Here is a 19,821-nt window from a genome sequence, read left to right on the forward strand (position 1 = left end):
GGGAACAGCCTGGGAATCAGCCAGGAACCAGCCTGGGAATCAGCCAGGAACCAGCCTGGAATCAGCCTGGGAACCAGCCTGGGAGCAGCCTGGAAGCAGCCCTGGAAATAGCCTGGAACCAGCCTGGAAGCAGTCTGGAAGCAGCCTGGGAACAGCCTGGGAACAGCCTGGAACCAGCTGGGAACAGCCTGGGAATCAGCCAGGAACCAGCCCTGGAAACAGCCTGGGAACAGCCTGGAACCAGCCTGGGAACAGCCTGAGAACAGCCTGGAAGCAGCCTGGGAACAGCCTGAGAACAGCCTGGAACCAGCCAGGAACCAGCCTGGAACCAGCCTGGGAACCAGCTGGGAACAGCCGGGAACAGCCTGGGAACAGCCTGGGAACAGCCTGGGAACAGCCTGGAAGCAGCCTGGGAACAGCCAGGGAACCAGCTGGGAACAGCCTGGGAACAGCCTGGGAACAGCCTGGGAACAGCCAGGGAACAGCCTGGAAGCAGCCAGGGAACAGCCAGGGAACAGCCAGGGAACAGCCTGGGAACAGCCTGGGAACAGCCTGGGAACAGCCTGGAAGCAGCCTGGAACCAGCCAGGAACAGCCTGGGAACAGCCTGGGAACGCTGCCCATCCCCGGGATCCCTCCAGCCCTGCGGTCCCGGTGGGCTCAGGGCAGAGTGACCCCCTGGACACTGCCCCAGGACACTCCGGGTGTCCCCTCACCCAGCCCTGGGCCAGCTGGGGGGGTCACTCAGGCGTGTTCCTTAAATAATGTCATTTTCTTGCTGGTGTCACACACCTGCCCGGCCAGGAGTGGGGGGTCTGGGGTGGCAGCTCTGCCCAGCCCCGGGCACAGCCGTGGGTGCTGCCCACTCCCCTGCCTGCAGATCGTCAAGAGAACAGAATCTGGCCCTCAGTGCTCTTTTGATGTGTTTTCAGTATGCAAATGGGGTTTAATTTACAAACTTTGAGCAGTTTGCAGATGAGTTTATCAGTGTTGTGTTATTGAATTTATGGGTCAGCTGCAGGCACTGGGAAAGCACAGCAAACATTATTTATATTGTTAAACAAAGTCAAGGAATTCAGGCATCTGCTATTGGCCAGGAAAACAGACAATCAAAACAAAGCCACGTTTGTAACCATGCTCAGCAGTCTTTTTAGGAGAAGTAATTACTGAAATAATCGATGGCATGGATGGGATTACTAAAGACAGCAGTAGCCTGGAACGTCCATCCCGCCCTTGCACAGGGCAGCTGGGGGTGGAAGGAGCAGCTCTGGGGCTGTGGAATGCCAGGCTCACACTTGGATTTTGTTGTCTCAGCTGAGGAGCTCTGAGAGGAGCAGCTCCAGCCCTGCTGCTGCCTGGGCCGGGCGGGGATTCTGAACCCAGCACTCTCCTGTCCCATGCACTGATTTTGCTCTTGCTGCTCTGAAGAAAGTGAACGTAAGTCATTAATGAATTCCTTTTAATATGAGCGTTGATGTGCGTCGAGCTGGGTGAAACTCAAACTGAGGGGGAAAACATGCAGGCTGCATTGCCATGGGATGGGACACTGAGGGGGGTACGAGGGGGGGTCTGCACGGGCTTCCCTGGGCCCAGGCTGGCACCCAGCACCTGGAGGGACAGGGCTGGGAGCCCCTGGGACATGGGAGGCATCCCTGCCGTGGCAGGGGTGGCTCTGGGTGGGATTTCAGGTCCTTTTCCAGTCAAACCGCTCTGGGATCCTGCGACATCGCTGGTGATGCTCACGCCGCTCCGCAGAGCTTCCCCAGCCCCACCCGCCCAAATGGTGAGGTGCAAAGCTGCTTCAGGGAGAAAACAGAGCTACAGGGACACAGCGGGTCCAGCTGCAGCCCCCCGAGCCCCGCTGGGTCTGCAGTCAGGGCCAGGCTCTGCGCTGAGAGCCAAGGGAGGAGAGCAGGACTGGGGGAGGTGGGAGCAAACCCCTTCCACGCTTCTGGAACGGGAGCAGCGGGAATAAAACGCCACTTTGCTGGCACTAATGAACGTGTGGCAGTGCAGGAATAGCTCTGTGCCCATAGGAAGTCTGGGTTTTCAGCTACTGTTTAAGTTCCTTTTCTTCCAAAAGTGCTGGTGAGGCTCAGCCCTGTCATCCACTTCCTCTTACAACCGCCGCCGACTTCAAAGGAAATCCTGCTGGCAAAATAGCTACAGAATTGTGTCAGGAGTTTATTTGCTCCCAAGATTAGACAGTTAATGAAGATAGAATATTAAAATTACATTTACATAAAGCTAAGGGTAATCTTAAAGCGTTCCATTATTTTGTAAATGACCCGAAGTTTGTAACGCATTTATAATGATGAATCAGGAGACGAGGTCTTTCAAATGAGGAAGTGCAATTTATAATCTCACTTTCCTTCATTATTTATTCATCCTGCTGTTGAATCATCTGCTCTTCAGAACCTGAAAAGCCACGGAGCTCCCTTTACCTGCCACTGCTACTCTAGAAGGAAACCAAGTTTTGTGTTTGAGTCAGTCCCAGCCACAGGGTGAGGGGAGCTCCACACGGACCCTTTTCTTGGGCCCAGTGAGTCTGAAATTCCTACAATTCCAGCCTGGTTTGGGCTGGAAGGGACCCTAAATCCCCCCCAGAGCCACCCCTGCCATGGCAGGGACACCTCCCACTGTCCCAGGTGCTCCAGCCCCAGTGTCCAGCCTGGCCTGGGGCACTGCCAGGGATCCAGGGGCTGCCCACCCTCACAGGGAACAATTCCCAATTCCAAAAATCCCATCCAGCCCTGCCCTCCTTCAGCTGAAGGCCACAAATTCCACAGGACTTTTGCTGCCTGGCTTTCCCTTCAGGCTCAGACTTTGCTACACCTGAGCTGCTGGGGATGTGGTGATGGTAAAAGCAGACATTTTCTATTTCCAGCACTGACCCATGGAAAGAGCGAGTGCTTTCCACTCTGGTACTGTGCTTGTGACAGTGCCCTGACATTGCCCCTGTGTGAGCTCATAGCTCTGCTCCTTTCAAACAACCCCTCACCCAGCAGAGCTTCATTTAACCCCACTGCCCCTTTCTGGGTGCAGCAATTTCCCAAATTGTGAATTTTCAGCACACAAACTGGGCTGCCCCTGCATCCCTGGCAGTGCCCCAGGCCAGCCTGGACAGGCCTTGGAGCACCTGGGACAGGGGAAGTTGTCCCTGCCATGGCAGGGGTGGCACTGGGTGGGATTTAGGGTCCTTCCCACCCAAACCATTCCAGGATTTTATCCCGAGTGTGCTCTCAGTGGGCACCAAGGGCTCAGGAGGATCCCCCCAAGGAAATCAGGGCCTTAACCCAAAAGCTGCTCCAGGAGCATTCCCTCATCCCAAGCAGAGCAATAAGACCCCAAACTCCCTGCTGTAAGAGCTGGCCCTGAACCCAACCCACAGCTCTCAGCACGGAGAGCAACACTGGGCTCAAGAAGTGACAGAAAATCTTCTCTCCCCTTCTCTAAAGTAACTGTCCCAGTCTGGGCAAGTGATTTGCTGCACACAGGGACTGGGAAAGCAAAGTCTGGACAGGGCAGATTGTGTGACTCAGCTTTTACCAGAACTGGAACGACTTCGACAGGATGCTCAGCACAAGTGATGGAACCCATAAATTCAGGCCATAAATTCAGGCAGAAAATGCAGAATGTTATTTACCAGCTGCCCTAAATCACCCCATCTTCAGTGAAATAGCCTCCCTTCACCAAGTAACTCACACCAGCTATTTCCCTTTCCTTACAAACTCTGTGAAAAACTACTCAGAATTCTTCCCCTTCTCAGCTTTGCCTGAAATGCACATTTTAAAGCTTCCCAGGCTCTTTCTTTGCCGAGCTACTGAGTCAGGCACTGAAGCATCTGGCACTTGCTGGGAGGTGTTCAGTTCGGAGAACTTAACTTTTATTTAAAGGCTTTTTATCTTCAGGACTCCAGCACATCAGCACCCTGTTGGTGCAGGGAGTGCTGAGGCGCTGGAGATGGATTCCTGCCCCTCTCCTTGTGCCTCTGAGGATGAGGGGGGTGAGGATGAAGGCTGGTGCTCAGGAAGGTGCTCATGAGCAGAGGGAGGGCTCGGGAGGCTCAGGGAGGATTTTAACTGTGTGATTTTAGCTGGAATATTCACATTCCACTGGGCTCCTGTTATTCCCAGGGCATGGACAAGCCTGGCTTAGGGCACCACTGACAAAAGGAGAGGTGTGTTGACACTTCTTCATTAATTAAGGCCTAATTGATAAATTATTATTCAAGCTGTGGCTGTTCCTGGATCCCTGGCAGTGCCCAAGGCCAGCTTGGAGCACCTGGGACAGGGGAAGGTGTCCCTGCCCATGCAGGGGTGGCACTGGGTGGCCTTTGAGGTCCCTGCAGCCCAAACCAATTTGGGGCGCCGTGTAATTAAGAGGTGAACGTTAATTGTGTGAGGGGAAAAGCTTCCCAAGCCGCTGGATAGAGCTGGAGCATGGCTGGGCTCGGGACAAGCGGAAAGGGGAAGGAACTGGGTGGCCAGGTCCCGGCAGAATTCCATTTATCAGTGACCACAGAGCCTGCTCAGAGCCAGCAGTGCCAGCACGAGGTGACAGCACAGCTGGTGGGGAGAGATTCCAGGTGGGATCTGCGCGTGGGGACGCCTCGGGCTGATGCCACAGGAATCCCGCGCAGATGAGGAAAAACCTTGGTGCTGCTGCAGATCCGTGCTCCATCTGCAGCCTTCACAGGCCTCTGACTGTGCAATTACAGGAGGATTTTAGTCTGATTATACATGAAAAACTCCCCTCTCCAAAGAAACTCAAAGATCAGAGACATTTCCTTTCAAGTATTACACTGAAATCGGAACACTCCTGCTGCTTATTACAAAATGTTTCTGCAAGGCACTGTGGGACTCTCCCACTCGATACTTTTATTGTCAGAATTGTTTTGTTTTCTCTGTAAATCCCAGCATTTCGCTTCCATACCCTTCTTCTTTAGGGAAATGTTGTTAGGGAAGTTTTAGTCACAGCTTGAGCAGGATGCAGAGTCACAAGCCACTGCTGTGGGTGCATTAGCAGGACCCTGAGAATCACAACCAAACACAAAATAAATGACATGTTTGTCCTTCAGCTGGGTGAAAATGGGAATGCAAAGTCTAGAGTCTTATTTTTCCTGATCCCCACGATTCTCTAATCTTATCAAATATACATTCCCACATTCCAAGGCAGCCTGATAAAGCAGCTTGCTAGAAATAAGTTGCATTAGATTGTGTAGAGCACATTTTCCTGGGAAATCCAATTTCACAATCATCTTCTGGTGACATTTAGCCATTGCTTAGTTCAGCAAGGGCTCCTCGGGTGTTTGAAACGCCGAGTCCTGTGGCAGCAGCACCAGGGCAGGGACTGTCCCCCTGTGCCACCACAGGGACCTCCAGGGCTCAGTCCAGCTCTGGGTCCTGACTGCAGGAGAGCCCTGGAGGGGCTGGAGCGTGGCCAGGGCAGGGAGTGGAGCTGGGAAGGGGCTGGGGAACTCCTGAGGGAGCTGGGAAGGGAATGGAGAATCCTGAGGGAGCTGGGAAGGGGCTGGAGAGTTCCTGAGGGAGCTGGGAAGGGGCTGCAGAGTTCCTGAGGGAGCTGGGAAGGGGCTCAGCCTGGAGCAAAGGGGGCTCAGGGGGCCCTTGTGGCTCTGCACAGCTCCTGCCAGGAGGGGACAGCCGGGGGGTCGGGCTCTGCTCCAGGGAACAGGGACAGGAGCAGAGGGAACGGCCCCAGGCTGGGCCAGGGCAGCTCAGGGTGGGCACAGCAGGAATTCCCCCATGGAAAGGGGGCTCAGGCCTTGGCACTGCCCAGGGAAGGTTGGAGTGCCCAGCCCTGCAGGTGTCCCCTGGAGGTGGCACTCAGGGCTGGGGACAGGGTGGACTCAGGGGTCTGGCAGGTCCTGTCCCACCTCAGGGATCCTGTCCACTCCTTCCCCCAGCCCCTGCTCTTCCCTGGCTTTCCAGCCTGCTCCTCCTCTGCGGGCAGGCAGGATCATCCCCCTGGAGCCCAGATCCCAACAAACCCCAGGCTCCAGAGGCTGCCTGGCCACGGCACAGCTGCTCAGGGAGCGTGGCTGTCCCTGTTTGTCTGCGAGTGGAGGTGCCTCCAGGTTCATAAATCTGCATGCAGTAGTAGGGGTTCTCCACCAGCAATTCATTTTAATTATGTGAGACATAAAAAGACCACCTACAGATGAGACAATACAGCTGTAAGATTCTCAAGGTTACTGTGGGGAATACTTCATAACTGAAGTATGTTTTCCCCGAGGAATTTGACTACCATTTGATTTAATTTTTAATTTTTACATTTTAATCAAAAATAGATCAAATGGTGGTGTTGTCCCCCGGGAGCCATACTTCAGATATGAAGCAGTCCATGTTCCTTTTAAATATGTAAAGCTGCCATTTATGTATAACTCATGAATGACACCCTGTGTTGCAAGCAAATATCACGCGGCGATTTCGGGATTGTTGCAGCAACACCACCACAATCACACCAAAATATCAAAATATCCCCCAGTACAGGGCCAGCAGCACCCAGGGGGGCCCTGGCAGCTCATCCTGCCCATGCTCGGGGGAAGGCAGAGCCCCAGGGATGGAGGATGTGCCCGTGGAGGCTGTGCTGATCCCCGTGGGGTGCAGAAGCAGGGCAGGAGCTGCTCTGGGAGCGGGGCTGGGGGGTCAGGAGCAGGGTTTGGGACATCAGAGCCAAGCAGGGCTGCTCCAGGCTTGGGAGAGGCTGGGGACAAGGATGGAGGGACAGCACACAGGGAATGGCTCCCAGTGCCAGAGGGCAGGGCTGGATGGGAGATTGGGAATTGGGAATTGTTCCCTGGCAGGGTGGGCAGCCCTGGCACAGGGTGCCCAGAGCAGCTGGGGCTGCCCCTGGATCCCTGGCAGTGCCCCAGGCCAGGCTGGACACTGGGGCTGGAGCAGCTGGGACAGTGGGAGGTGTCCCTGCCATGGCAGGGGTGGCACTGGATGAGCTTTGAGGTCCCTTCCAACCCAAACCAGGCTGGAATTCTGTGACAAGAAACAGCCTCAAGCTGTGCCAGGGGACATTCAGGATGGATCCTGGGAAAACTCCTTCCTGGAAAGGGCTGGCAGCCCTGGGGGATTTCCCAGCCCTGTGCAGGTGGCACCTGGGGACACGGGCAGTGGTGGCCTGGGCAGGGATGGACTCCGTGGTGTGAGGGCCTTTTCCAACCGGAGCAATTCTGTGACTCTGTTGCATCTTCCTGGCATTTTTTATTTTCTGTGCTTTCAAACGTTGTGGCCGCTGCTTTTTCTGCTTCCTGGCCAAAGCTGGGAACAGCTCAGGAGGGAGAGGAGCGGCTCTCCCTGCTGTCCCCTGGCCAAGCCCCTTGTCACCCCTGGGAAAGGAGGTGACAATTCCCGCCGGGCAGGGATTCCCAGGAAAACCCCTTTGCCCAAAGCTCCCGGTGCTGCTCAGAGCAGCAGGAATGGGCAGGCAGGACCCTGAGTGCAGCTGGGTGAGGGGGAAATGCCCGTGCCAGTGTTAATTGGATAATTATCTGCTGCAATCGAGGCAAAGGCAGAGTTATTTATGTGTGACTCTGAATCTGCCAACACGGGGTATCACACCACGCTCCCAGGAGAGCGCTGAGGTTTTAAGCAACTAATTTAGACATAAACAGCGCGGATTTGAAATCTAGTCAATAAATTATAATGTCTAAAATAAACAAAAATAAATTTAAATATATTAACTGTATTCATTTCAACACGTAAGTCTTGGCTTGTCAGATCCAGGTTGCCTTTACACCCTACTTATCCCAATATTTTGATTTTCCATCTTATTTTTGGGAGTCTAGATGCCAAGTGGACCTGTAATTACCATCAAATTAATAATGAGAGCACCTAAACCTACTATAAAGATTTTACATGACATAAATAATATATTTATTCTCCTCATCAGAGGTTTTATTTACCTTTATTCCTCAGAAACCACTCGTGGAATAACACAACCAGACAACTCCATGCCGCAGCCAAAGTGGCGTTTAATGCTTCTGCTTTTGTAAGGAACAATTTACAAAATACAGAGTTAAAAATAAGAATTGGATCCTTTAAACCTGAATTAAAAACAGGCCAGGGGCCTTTCTCTCTATATACAGGTAAATAAAGCATCACTGGTTACTCTGTGTACAAACCACGGCAGTAGGAAATAGAAAGTTTATATTTTATATATTTTTTTTCATCAAGAAAACAAAATTTCAGAGTTCTACAAGGCGTACAAAAATAACTCTGTGGTTCCATGCAGATTTGACACAAATCTGCTTTAAAGGAATATTCACTGCCCCAGCCCGTGCCAGCTTTATGATCCTGGAAAATCCCAAAATAAATTACAAACACATCTATTTAAAAAAATATCACTGTTAAAAGCCTTCAGTGGAGCAGGCAATTAAACTCCAATTTGCTTCCAGCCTGATTTAAAAAAGCACTCCCTGCCCCGTTGGAGAACACGGAGCAAGGAATCACATCCGAGAGGAAAAGTTCACTTTGGAATTGATCCAGGAGCTTCTGCCTTCCAATCCGGGAGAAAATTCAGGATAACGGGGGTCTGGTAAAGGTGGTTTTATCCAGAGGGGACCAGGGCAGCAGCTGCCCTGCTGTGGGAACAGCTGGATGTGAACCCCAGGGCTCCCAGGTGGGGCAGGTCCCCAGGATGGAGCTGAAATGTGCATTTCTGTGGGGCAGGTCCCTCAAAACAGAGCTGAAATGTGCATTTCTGTGGGGCAGATCCATCAGAAGGGAGCTGAAATGTGCATTTCTGTGGGGCAGGTCCCCCAAAACAGCTGAAATGTGCATTTCTGTGGGGCAGGTCCCCCAAAACAGCTGAAATGTGCATTTCTGTGGGGCAGGTCCCCCAAAACAGAGCTGAAATGTGCATTTCTGTGGGGCAGGTCCCCCAAAACAGCTGAAATGTGCATTTCTGTGGGGCAGGTCCCCCAAAACAGCTGAAATGTACATTTCTGTGGGGCAGATCCATCAGAAGGGAGCTGAAATGTGCATTTCTGAACCCTCAGGGTGGGCAGCCCTGGCACAGGGGGCACAGATCCCTGGCAGTGCCCCTTGGGATGGGGCAGGGACAGGGGAGGTGTCCCAGCTGGAGCGGGATGGGCTGTAAGGTCCTTTCCAGCCCAAAGCAGGCTGGAATCCTGCAGGAATTGGGGACTGGCACAGCTGGAAATGAGAAGGGCAGATCCCTTCCCGCTGCCCGTGCCCCTTTTGGGGCTCACTCCCAGCACAGATGGCATCAGGAGGAGAATCTGTTTTATTTGATTTGGGTATCAGAACTGACTTGCTCTGCTTTCCCCTCCGTGCTCCTGGGGAAGCCCAGCACAGGGAGCCCTGTTTGGGAAGCAAACGCTTTTCCAGTGTGGGAAACACCTGGGAATTCCCCACGTCCCTGCCAGCCCATTTGGGACGGGGGAAGGACATCCCTGCTCCTGTGGAGCTCAGGAATGCCCTGAATGAAATGCAGAGGAGCCCCTGCTCCGTGCCCAGGGACGGGGAATCCTCATTACATAAATCAGCAGCGCACAAATGCTGAGCTTGCTCGAGTAACACGTGAGGAGATAAATCTAGAACCAGCCCCGCGCTTAACTGGCACTCACACTTCGGTTTAAAAAATAAATAAATCCCCAAAAATCCCATTAAAATTCTGCTGCAGCCACCAGCTGGGATTCACCAAAACATTTCAAACTGGAAAAGCGGGAGAAAAGCACTTCTCCTGCTGGAAAAGCAGGAGAATTCAAAAGGACGTGCCACAAACGCCAGCAGGAGCAGAAGGAAAAGCAGAAAGGAGCCAGCTGGTTCTTGGTTTTACCCCAGCCCAGAGCAGATCCAGGTGCAAAGCAAGCAGAGGAAATGTTGGCACAGGTCTCTGAGAACTCTTGAACGCGATAAAATGGGAGCTACTCAAGGAAAAACCCCTTTTTGCTTTGATAACCCGCGTGTTTCAAACTTGATCCCACAGTTTTGCCTGATGTGTTCTGGCAGAAAACTCTTCCATCACAGACTCCGAGTCCAGTTTTGGTATTCCCCTCTTTGAACACCCAAAATTTTGACCACATTTGACCAATTTTGACCAGTCCTTGTCACACCTGGGGTTTTGAGTGATTCTGCAGGAACTAAACCCTTTTAGCCCTTTACATTTAATCAGATCTTTCAGCTTGTGCAGCACAGAAACTGCTGTTTATCCACCTTTTTTTTTTAAAATACTGCTTTGATTGCCAGGATTTTTAAAAAACGAGGATTGGGGATGTAAAAATGAATTCCCCACAAATTCTGACCCAGATCTTGGTATCAAGCATGTAAATACTGACTTGAAAGTATTTATTCTTAATTTAACTAAAATTTTTGTTGGCTTGGAGGAAACTTAATTTTTTTAACCAAAGTCTGAATGCTAATTAAGTGCAGGTTTTAGACTTATTTCCTCACGCATTACTTCATTAAACTCAGTATTTCTGTGATATTCATTTATTTGATGAGAATATCTCAACTCGGTGCTGACTCCAACTCCACACACAGCATGGGAAGGATTCCAGGACTGCAAAAAAACCTTTGCCTGAGGGTTCTGCAGCCTGATAACCCCAAAATTAACCTTTCAGAGGTTAATTAACCTGTCCTTAGGTTTGTGCCAATAAAAGCCTGCCGGGTGACGAGGCCAAGCCTTTTTAAACAGATTTTTTGGGGGATTTAAATGTAAGCTTCAATGGGGTTTTTCCTGCACTTCACAGCTGCAAAGCCACTTCAAAACGAAAATTTGTGTCCTCCCATTCCTGCCTGTGGCCCTGCACAAGGAGCACTTTCCAAAGCAGCATTTTCCAAGGGGTCAGGGCTGCTGGGGAAACCTTTGGAATCAACACAAGCTCTGGCCCAGGCCCAGGTGAAGCCTGGGCCCACGGCCAGCTCAACTTAACCAGCCTAAAACATGAAATCTGCCTTTCCTTATCCTTTATGGACAAATTCTGAGCTACCTGAACATTAAATCAGCCATTTCTTGTCCTTTTTAGACAAATTCTGAGTTAAATCTGAAATCTGCCTTTTCTTGTCCTTTTAAAACAGATTCTGAGCTACCTAAACATGAAATCAGCCTTTCCTTGTCCTTTATGGACAAATTCTGAGTTAAATCTGAAATCTGCCTTTCCTTGTCCTTTTAAAACAAATTGTGAGCTACCTAAACATGAAATCTGCCTTTTCTTGTCATTTATGGACAAATTATGAGCTACCTAAATATTAAATCAGCCTTTTCTTGTCCTTTTAAAACAATTTCTGAACTATCTATACATGAAATCTGCCTTTCCTTGTCATTTTAAAACAAGTTATGAGCTAAACATGAAATTAACCTTTCCTTGTCATTTTAAAACAAATTCTGAGCTAAACATGAAATCTTCATTTTCTTGTCCTTTTAAAACAAATTGTGAGCTACCTAAACACAAAATCAGCCTTTCCTTGTCCTTTATGGACAAATTCTGAGCTAAACATGAAATCAGCCATTCCTTGTCCTTTTTGGATGAATTCTGAGTTAAATCTGAAATCTGCCTTTTCTTGTCCTTTTAAAACAAATTCTGAACTATCTATACATGAAATCAGTCTTTCCTTGTCCTTTTTAAACAATTTCTGAACTATCTATATATGAAATCAGCCTTTCCTTGTCCTTTTAAAACAAGTTATGAGCTGAACATGAAATTACCTTTCCTTGTCATTTTAAAACAAATTGTGAGCTACCTAACCATGAAACCAGCCTTTCCTTGTCCTTTATGGACAAATTGTGAATTACCCAAACACGAAAGCAGCCTCTCCTTGTCCTGTTCAGACAAACTCCAGGCTAGCTGGGGAGCAGGAGCGTTTTGGGCAGCTGTGAAACTGCAGGGATGGAGGCCAGGGTGGGTGCAGAGGCAGGCAGGAGCCAGGACCAGCTGCCCCCTGGGGATGCCAGCAGGGAACCAGAGCTGCTCCTCTGCCCCTCTCCGTTCCTAGGAGCCCAGGATGTGGCTGAAGTGGCCCTGCAATGAGAAAACCTCAGGTCACCACAAAGGAGCTTGGCAAAAAGGCTTCTCCTCACTCCTCACTGTCAAATTTTATTTGAAATCGCTGAGTACCACCACAAATGTTCCATTCTTTTTCCTTTTTATTTTTTTCCTCCAGGGATAAGTGGAAATAAATTAAGTCAATCAATGTCTGCTCCTGATGGAAACTGTGATGGAAGCTTTGCCTTTAATTCCATAAATCAGAGATTTTGCCATGAACTTCCAGCATTTCCTCACACCTCTCCTCATTCTGGCTCTGGAAGGAGCAGTATTTTCAGTATTTTATCTATTCCTTAGAAAGGAAATACCCAACTACAGAAAAAATGGAGATAGACTGAGATTCCTGAGTATTTTGTTCTGATCCAGTAAATCAAGGACAAGTAAAACTGGGCAGAGCAAGTGTTATGTTGTTGTTTCTTTCAGTCACTTCCCAAATTCTGCTTTTTAGAGAGAATTTAAAAGATGTGTTGAGAATCTCCAGATTTTCCAAGTGCTGCTGGAAATATCAATTTGTGCTCTGCTGAAATGCTAAATCCATCTCCTTTATTTTTAATTTCCAGGCTTTATTCCTGAGCAGTGCAGCTGTGGAGGGTGTTAACTTCATGTTTGAATGGGGAACAGTCCTCCCAGTCCTTTATGTCCCAAAAAGCAGATTCCCACACTTACAGATTCTCCAGCAACACATCTCGGGCAGGGCTGGGGAATGCCTTTGCTCCCATGATTGTCCAAAACCTGAGGAACAAACCAGACACAAATTCATCAAAAAAAAAAAAACAAAACAAAAAAACCAAACAAAAAACCAACAACAACAACAACAAAAAAAAAAAAAATCCAGAAAAAAACCCAAAACCAAAACCAAGGAAACAAAAAACCCCCAAAAAAACAAACAAAAAAACCAACAAGAAAAAAACCAGAAAAAAACCCCAAAACCAAAACCAATGAAACAAAAAAACCCAAAACCAAAACAAACAAAAAAACCAACAACAACAAAAAAAAAAAACAGAAAAAAACCCAAAACCAACCAAACAAAAAAAAAAACCCAAAAAAACCCAGAAAAAACCCCAAAACCAAAACCAACCAAAAAAAAAAAAAAAAACCCAGAAAAAACCCCAAAACCAAACCAAACAAACAAAAAAACCCCAAAAAACCCAAAAAGGGCAAATATTTGCAGCTTTATGATAAAATGTATTTGAGATGTGATCTTGCAGCAAACCCACGGACAGTGGGAACTTGTAGGTGTGATATTTTGTGAAAATCCCTTTGCTAGGATTTTCTTCTCCTGAGAAGCTGAAGGGCCTCAGCTCCAAGTGTGAACAATTTGTGATCTGCTGCTGTGGGATGCAGCAGGTGCTTCCTCCATTGCTCAGTGTGGGATGTTTCTGCTTGGTGGCCAATCCAGGGGGCAGCAGCTCTCGGACTCTGTGGAGTCACAGAACTTTGTTATCCATTCCTTTCTATTCCTGTCTCGCCTTCTGATGAATCTCTCTCTCTGTTCTTTGTAGTACAGTTATAGTGTGGTCTATTTAATGTAATATATATCATAATATAATAAACCAGCCTTCTGAAATGGAGTCAAGATCTCTCCTTCACCAAGCCCTACCTGCCCTGAACCCCACATCAGGAACTCACCACGGGATTCTGCTTTGTCCTTGCAGCCCAGGGAGCAGGCTCAGGGAGGAGGCTCTGCCTGGAATCCAGGTCCATGGCACAATCCACCAGCTGGGCACCAGCCTGCCCGGGAAAGGTGTCCAGCAGCCTGCACGCCCGCTTCTGGAACGTTCCAAAGGCAAGGTTTACATCTCTGTGCCAGCACAGACCCCAAAGCCTGGGGATTTTCCTGCCGGTGCCTCCCAAGGATGCCACATCCACTGGGAAGAACAGCAGGATGGCAGCGGGCTGTGAGGAGTTAGGGCAGAACCCCAAGGTTTGGGATGCCCAGTGCCCCTCCTGCTGGGAGAGCAGGAATTCTGTGTCACACCTCCCTGTGCCCCTGGGAGCAGGAATTCTGTGTCTCACACCTCCCTGTGCCCCTGGGAGCAGGAATTCTGTGTCTCACACCCCTCTGGGTGCCCCTGGGAGCAGGAATTCTGTGTCTCACACCCCTCTGGATGCCCCTGGGAGCAGGAATTCTGTGTCTCACACCCCTCTGGGTGCCCCTGGGAGCAGGAATTCTGTGTCTCACACCCCTCTGGGTGCCCCTGGGAGCAGGAATTCTGTGTCTCACACCTCCCTGTGCCCCTGGGAGCAGGAATTCTGTGTCACACCTCCCTGTGCCCCTGGGAGCAGGAATTCTGTGTCTCACACCCCTCTGTGCAGCAATTCTGTGTCTCACACCCCTCTGTGCAGGAATTCTGTGTCTCACACCCCTCTGTGCAGGAATTCTGTGTCTCACACCCCTCTGTGCTCCAGTCCCATGAGATCCCTGGCAAAAGGCATCCCTGAGCCTCCACCCCAGCCGGACGTGCCATGGGGCTGATCCAAGGAATCGTGTGGAAGGAGTGATTAAATCCAGGAAGCAGAAGGAAAAGCCTTGGATCCACGATCCCAGTGATGGGAACACCCTTGGAGAGGGGATTTGTGCCTTCCCTGAACACTGGCACCTTTTCCCAGCTCTCCAGGGCTGCTCCACCTCCCCTGGAGCTGTGCCCTGAGCTGTGCCCAGCACCCAGGGGGGTTTGGCTGTCCTGGGAGCCCAAGGGCTGGGCTGAGCCCTCCCAGGGCTCAGGGACCCCTCACAGGACCAGGGGGGTCCCAAAACTGCTGCTCTCAGCGGCACCGGGGAGGTTAAGCTGCAAATCCATGGAAAACACCAAGTGGAAACCTCCAGGAGAACATCCCTGGCCCCAGAGTGCCCATGGAAAGGGAGGGTGACCCAGACCCCAGGGCTGGCTAACACGAATTAACACAACATGGGAATGACAAAACTGACCCAGATTTAGGGCCTGAATTCCAGAGGGACACTCGCACCCTTGGGATGTTCTGCCCCAAACAAAACTTTGTTCAAGGAATCCCACCATTCCATCTCTTTCTCCAGGAAGGAGGCGTGCTGGCACAGAGCCACCAGGCTGCTGGAGCACAGAAATGGAATTTACAGTTGGAGTAAGTTATGGAAAACCCAACATGGATCAATGCACCAGGAGCCTCGGCAGGAAAGAGCTGAGATGGGATCAGCGGGAAGGGAGGCAGGATACCAGCATGGGAAGGGAATCCACAAGTGAAATATGTGCTGCAGTAGGAAAAGAAATAATGGAATAAAAGTCTGGGGAGGGTCTCTGAATCCTTGAGTTTGCCTCCCACTGGGAAAACATCCTCTGCCTCTGCAGAATCCTCCTCCGGTGCAGGGAAAGGCAAAGTGCAGCAGCAAACGGGGAATATGTGTGAGATGAGGGGGCAAAGGGAAAAATGGCTCAATGCCCCACCCCAGAAGGAACTGGGCTGATTAAAAATAAACTCCAGGTATCGTTCTGGGGGTTTGCTCAGCGTCAGCGCCAGGAATTCAGCACAGGCAGGAGACAAACTCATCCCACCCATGCCAGCCTGCGGGAGATTCCTGCTCAGGGCACGCTTCAGCCTCTGGAATTGCCTCCTGGGGAGGAAGCAGCACTGCAGCAGCCCTGCCTGCACAGGATCCTGACAGGGATCCACAGTCCCTGCTCAAAGGCAAGCAGGGATTGTGCCAGGGAATGGCGCAGCCCAGGCAGCTGGAAATGAGCAGACACAAGCAGCAGGCAGGGATGCACCTCCCTGCCGGGAGTCACTCTCACTTTCCTGTCCAGCTGAAAGCCCTGGGAAATCCCGCTCGTTTCCACTGATGGGATGAAGAGCTCAGAGGTGAAACCGAACTGCTGCCAGAGCCAGCTCCCCTGGACATCCAGCCTGAAGGAGCTGGAGAAGTTCTGCTCATTTGTTGGGGTATTTTGGTACAGTTTTAACGATTTCCTCCAAGTTTAATATGTTATTGTCGTGCAATTTCTGCTTTTTGGCCCTGTTTTAAAGGCAGCCTGTCCCTGTTTGGGGACACACCAGCCTGTCCCACACGGCTCCACAGAGCCCAGCTCTCCTGGATCCCTGAGGAATGATGCCCTGGGGAGATGCTCCTGGCTTTTCCCCATGGAAAGACGGCTCTGCCTGGGAAAGCAGAGGGAATGTGAGATCCATGCAGATCCACCTGCGAAACTCTACCTGAAGAGCAATCCAAACTGGGAGCTCTGGCCTTGAAAATCTGATATTCCTCTAAGTCCAAATGCCTCAAAACCCAACCTTCCAACCCAAACCAGGCCGGGATTCTGCTTCCTCTCTGTCATCCGGGAGCCAGGAGAGCAGCAACAGATGGAATTAGTGAGGCTGCCTGGTAAAGAGGGTTTCAGCCAGAAAGAAAGAAAAAAAATAAGAAAACAGGAACAAAAAAAGGAAAAGTAAAAATACCGGGAAGAAAAAAGGGAAAAGAAAAAAAAAACCCAAAACCAAAAAACCCACAAAGGGGGCGAAAAGGAAAAACAAAAAAGAAGGTAAGAAAGGGAAAATAAGTGAAAAGAGAAAAGGAAGGAAAAAGAAAGGAAATAAAAAAGGGAAATAGTAATTAAAAATGAATAGAGGAAAAGGAAGAAAGGGAAAAACGAGAAATTCCAAAGGAAAAAAGGAAAAGAAAGAAAGGGGAAAACGAGAAATTCCAAAAGAAAAAAGGAGAAGGAAAAAAGACATCAAAAAAAAAAAAAAAAGAAGGGGGGAAATAAAATGGGAAAGAGAAAACGTGGAAAAAGAAACGATGGAAAAAGAGGGGAAAAAAGCAAAACCCCGAAGCCTGCGGAGCTCAGCCCCCGAGCCGGCCGTGCCCGCTCCCGAGCCGGCGACAGTCGCGACACGGCCCGGGAGCGAGGGGAGCGGGACCGGGCCCGACCCCAGCCTCTGCCCCGGTCCCGGTCCCGCCCGGTCCCGGTCCCGCCCGGTCCCGGTCCCGGTCCCGTCCGAATTCCCGATTCCCACTCCCGATTCCCGATTCCGATTCCCATCCCCGTTCCCGACTCACGCATTCCGGCTCCCCGGCTGCCCCCGGCCCGAGCGCCGCACGCCGGCCCCGCACCGGCACCGCGGCCATGGCGGCACCGGCACCGCCCCGGAACCGCCCCGGAACCGCCCCGGGATCCGCCCCGGAACCGCCCCCGGCACCGGCACCGCCCCGGAACCGCTCCAGAACCGCCCCGGGATCCGCCCGGGATCCGCCCCTGGAACCGGCACCGCCCCGGAACCGCCCCGGGATCCGCCCCTGGAACCGGCACCGCCCCGGCACCGCCCCGGAACCGCCCCTGGAACCGGCACCGCCCCGGAACCGCCCCGGAACCGCCCCCGGCACCGGCACCGCCCCGGAACCGCTCCAGAACCGCCCCGGGATCCGCCCGGGATCCGCCCCTGGAACCGGCACCGCCCCGAAACCGCCCCGGAACCGCCCCGGGATCCGCCCCTGGAACCGGCACCGCCCGGGATCCGCCCCTGGCACCGGCACCGCCCCTGGCACCGGCACCTCCACCCCCGGAACCTCCCCCTGGCACCGGCACCGCCCCGGCACCGCCCCGGGATCCACCCCGGCACCGCCCCGGAACCGACACCGGCACCGCCCCGGGATCCACCCCTGGAACCGGGACCCGCCCCGGAACCGCCCCCGGAACGCTGCACCAGGATGCGCTCCTGGATCCGCCCCTGGATCCACCGCCGGAGCCTCCCCTGGATTCACCCCCGAGCCGGGATCCGCCCCCGGAACCTCCCCTGGATTCACCCCCGAGCCGGGATCCGCCCCCGGAGCCTCCCCCGCACCTGCCGGGGCTGCGGTCCCGGTTCCGATCCGAGCGGGGATCCGAGCGGCCCCGAGCCACCGCGGCCATCGCGCAGCGCTGAGCCCGGCCCCGGGCGGATCCCGGGATGGCCGCACTGGGAAGGGACCCCAAATCCCCCCCAGTGCCACCCCTGCCATGGCAGGGACACCTCCCACTGTCCCAGCTGCTCCAGCCCCAGTGTCCAGCCTGGCCTGGGGCACTGCCAGGGATCCAGGGGCAGCCCCAACTGCTCTGGGAATTCCATCCTGCTGGAAACGGAGAATTCCAGACTTTCTGTGCTGCCGGGCTCTGACCCCCAGGAGAGCACTGCAGTGACCTGAGGCCCTGGAGAAGCTTCCAGAATGGAATGACAGAACTGGGATTGAGGGTGTGGGGTTTGGATAGAGGTGTGTGACAGCACAGGGTGGGAACGCAGAGTTGAAGGGTTTGGAATACAGAAATAGATAGAAATACAGTCATATACATAAATGTATAAACACAACATATAAACATATATAAACATAAACATACATAGATATAAATACAGTAATAGATATAAATACAGTAATATACATAAATATATAAATATAAACACGACATATAAACATATATAAACATATATAAATACATATAAACATAAACATACACATATATAAATACAGTAATATATATAAAGCAAGATGGAGGTTTTAGGGTGGAGGCTGCTCCTTCTTCATTTTCTTTTTCACAGCTTTGGGTGGTTTTGTGGAATTGGATAAAAAAATCCTCATTGTGGGCACGGGTGGTTGGTTATTGGGTTAAAAGTAAAAATAATTGAGGTGTCATTTCTTAATTGGACAGTTTATCCTTCAAAGGCCTTGACGAGAGAGAGACAGGGCTCCATTTTTAGTTTGGTAAAGTGCTGCAGGACTCAGGGATTGTGAGGCTGTGACATGGATAAGAACTGACAAACATCTGAGTGCCAGCAAGAAACACCATCTCACAATTTAATCCCGAGCTTGGCAGATAAGAAACAAAGGATCCATGAGAAAGGCAACGCGGGATTCTTTAGGAAACCCGCTGGAAAACTGCAGTGGGATTTGGGAGCAGCTGGGAGCACCCAGCCGGCCTCTTCCCTCGGGGGTTTTCACCCCGCTTTGGGCTCCACGTCTCCTTGGGGCTGCGGGTGAGCAGGGTTAATCACCCTGGCCCTTGCCAGCCTAATTTGTCCCCCTGCCTGTTCATCCCGAGTCCTTGAAGCTTGCCTGGGACGCTCCTGCCACGGCTCCATATGGGATCCCAGAAATACGGCTGGAGGGGAGGGAGATTTAGCTCTCCCCTGCCTCCTATCCATTTGGAGCAGCAGTCCTCGCCTTTCCCTTCCCAAGGAACCTGGAAAAGGTCTCGGGAAGCTCTCTCAAGGCTGAGGGTTTGATTTATGGGGCGGAGCTGGAGTTGACGTGGGCCACAGAGGGAAGAGATTTATTTCCAGGGGTTCCATCTGTCCCACGCCTCATTCCCGGAGCGGAACCGTGGCACGGAGCCTCGGCCCCCATCCCATAATGCCCGGATCCAGACCTTTGGGATTCCCTCTGCTGAATTCCATCCCAGCCCAAACCCACCCCTGTTTGTTGGGAACTCACCAGGAATGGGAGCGGAACAAGGAAGAGAACCCCAAACCCAGGAGCCCGTGCGGCAGCAGCAGGAATTCCGTGGAATTTTCTGGGACACAGAGGCAATGTCCACAGCAAAACTGCTTGCTGGAGAGCTCCAGGGGCAAAAGAACTCCAAGGCAGAAATCCTTCCCATTGGAAAATAGGTTTGTTTGTGGAATTCCCTGGATTAGCCTCAGGTGCCCGCTGGTCCCAGCAGGTGCTTTCCCCGTTCTTCCAGCGGGGATTTTATTTGATGTGAGCTGGAATCTCAAACAGAAATGGGCAATCCTGTTGGTATGACAAGAATTCAGGATTTAAACAGAAGTATTTTCTTCAAAACA

General features: G+C 51.6%; 1 protein-coding gene across 1 annotated transcript; it reads right to left on the bottom strand.

Annotated features, from left to right (window-relative positions):
* Window positions 1-10,397: 10,397 nt before the first annotated feature.
* C6H10orf143 (chromosome 6 C10orf143 homolog) lies at window positions 10,398-17,134 on the bottom strand. The gene is made up of 4 exons (XM_038141338.1): window positions 17,066-17,134; window positions 13,669-13,809; window positions 12,706-12,771; window positions 10,398-12,015 (listed from the first exon to the last, which is right to left on the bottom strand). The coding sequence occupies exons 1-4, from the start codon at window positions 17,132-17,134 to the stop codon at window positions 11,986-11,988; spliced, it is 306 nt and encodes a 101-aa protein (XP_037997266.1). The 3' UTR covers window positions 10,398-11,985.
* Window positions 17,135-19,821: the final 2,687 nt, after the last annotated feature.

This window comes from Motacilla alba, chromosome 6, assembly GCF_015832195.1.
Source record: "Motacilla alba alba isolate MOTALB_02 chromosome 6, Motacilla_alba_V1.0_pri, whole genome shotgun sequence".
Classification (NCBI taxonomy): domain Eukaryota; kingdom Metazoa; phylum Chordata; class Aves; order Passeriformes; family Motacillidae; genus Motacilla; species Motacilla alba.

What these genes read in the sequence shown, in the direction of transcription:
- C6H10orf143 (XM_038141338.1), bottom strand. Translation starts at nt 17,134, where the DNA reads ATGGCCGCGGTGCCGGTGCGGGGCCGGCGTGCGGCGCTCGGGCCGGGG. An exon ending in GGACAAAGCAGAATCCCGTG is followed by an intron (nt 12,772 to 13,668) that starts GTGAGTTCCTGA and finishes TTTGTTCCTCAG; the next exon opens with GTTTTGGACAATCATGGGAG. An exon ending in GATGTGTTGCTGGAGAATCT is followed by an intron (nt 12,016 to 12,705) that starts GTAAGTGTGGGA and finishes TTCTCATTGCAG; the next exon opens with GGCCACTTCAGCCACATCCT.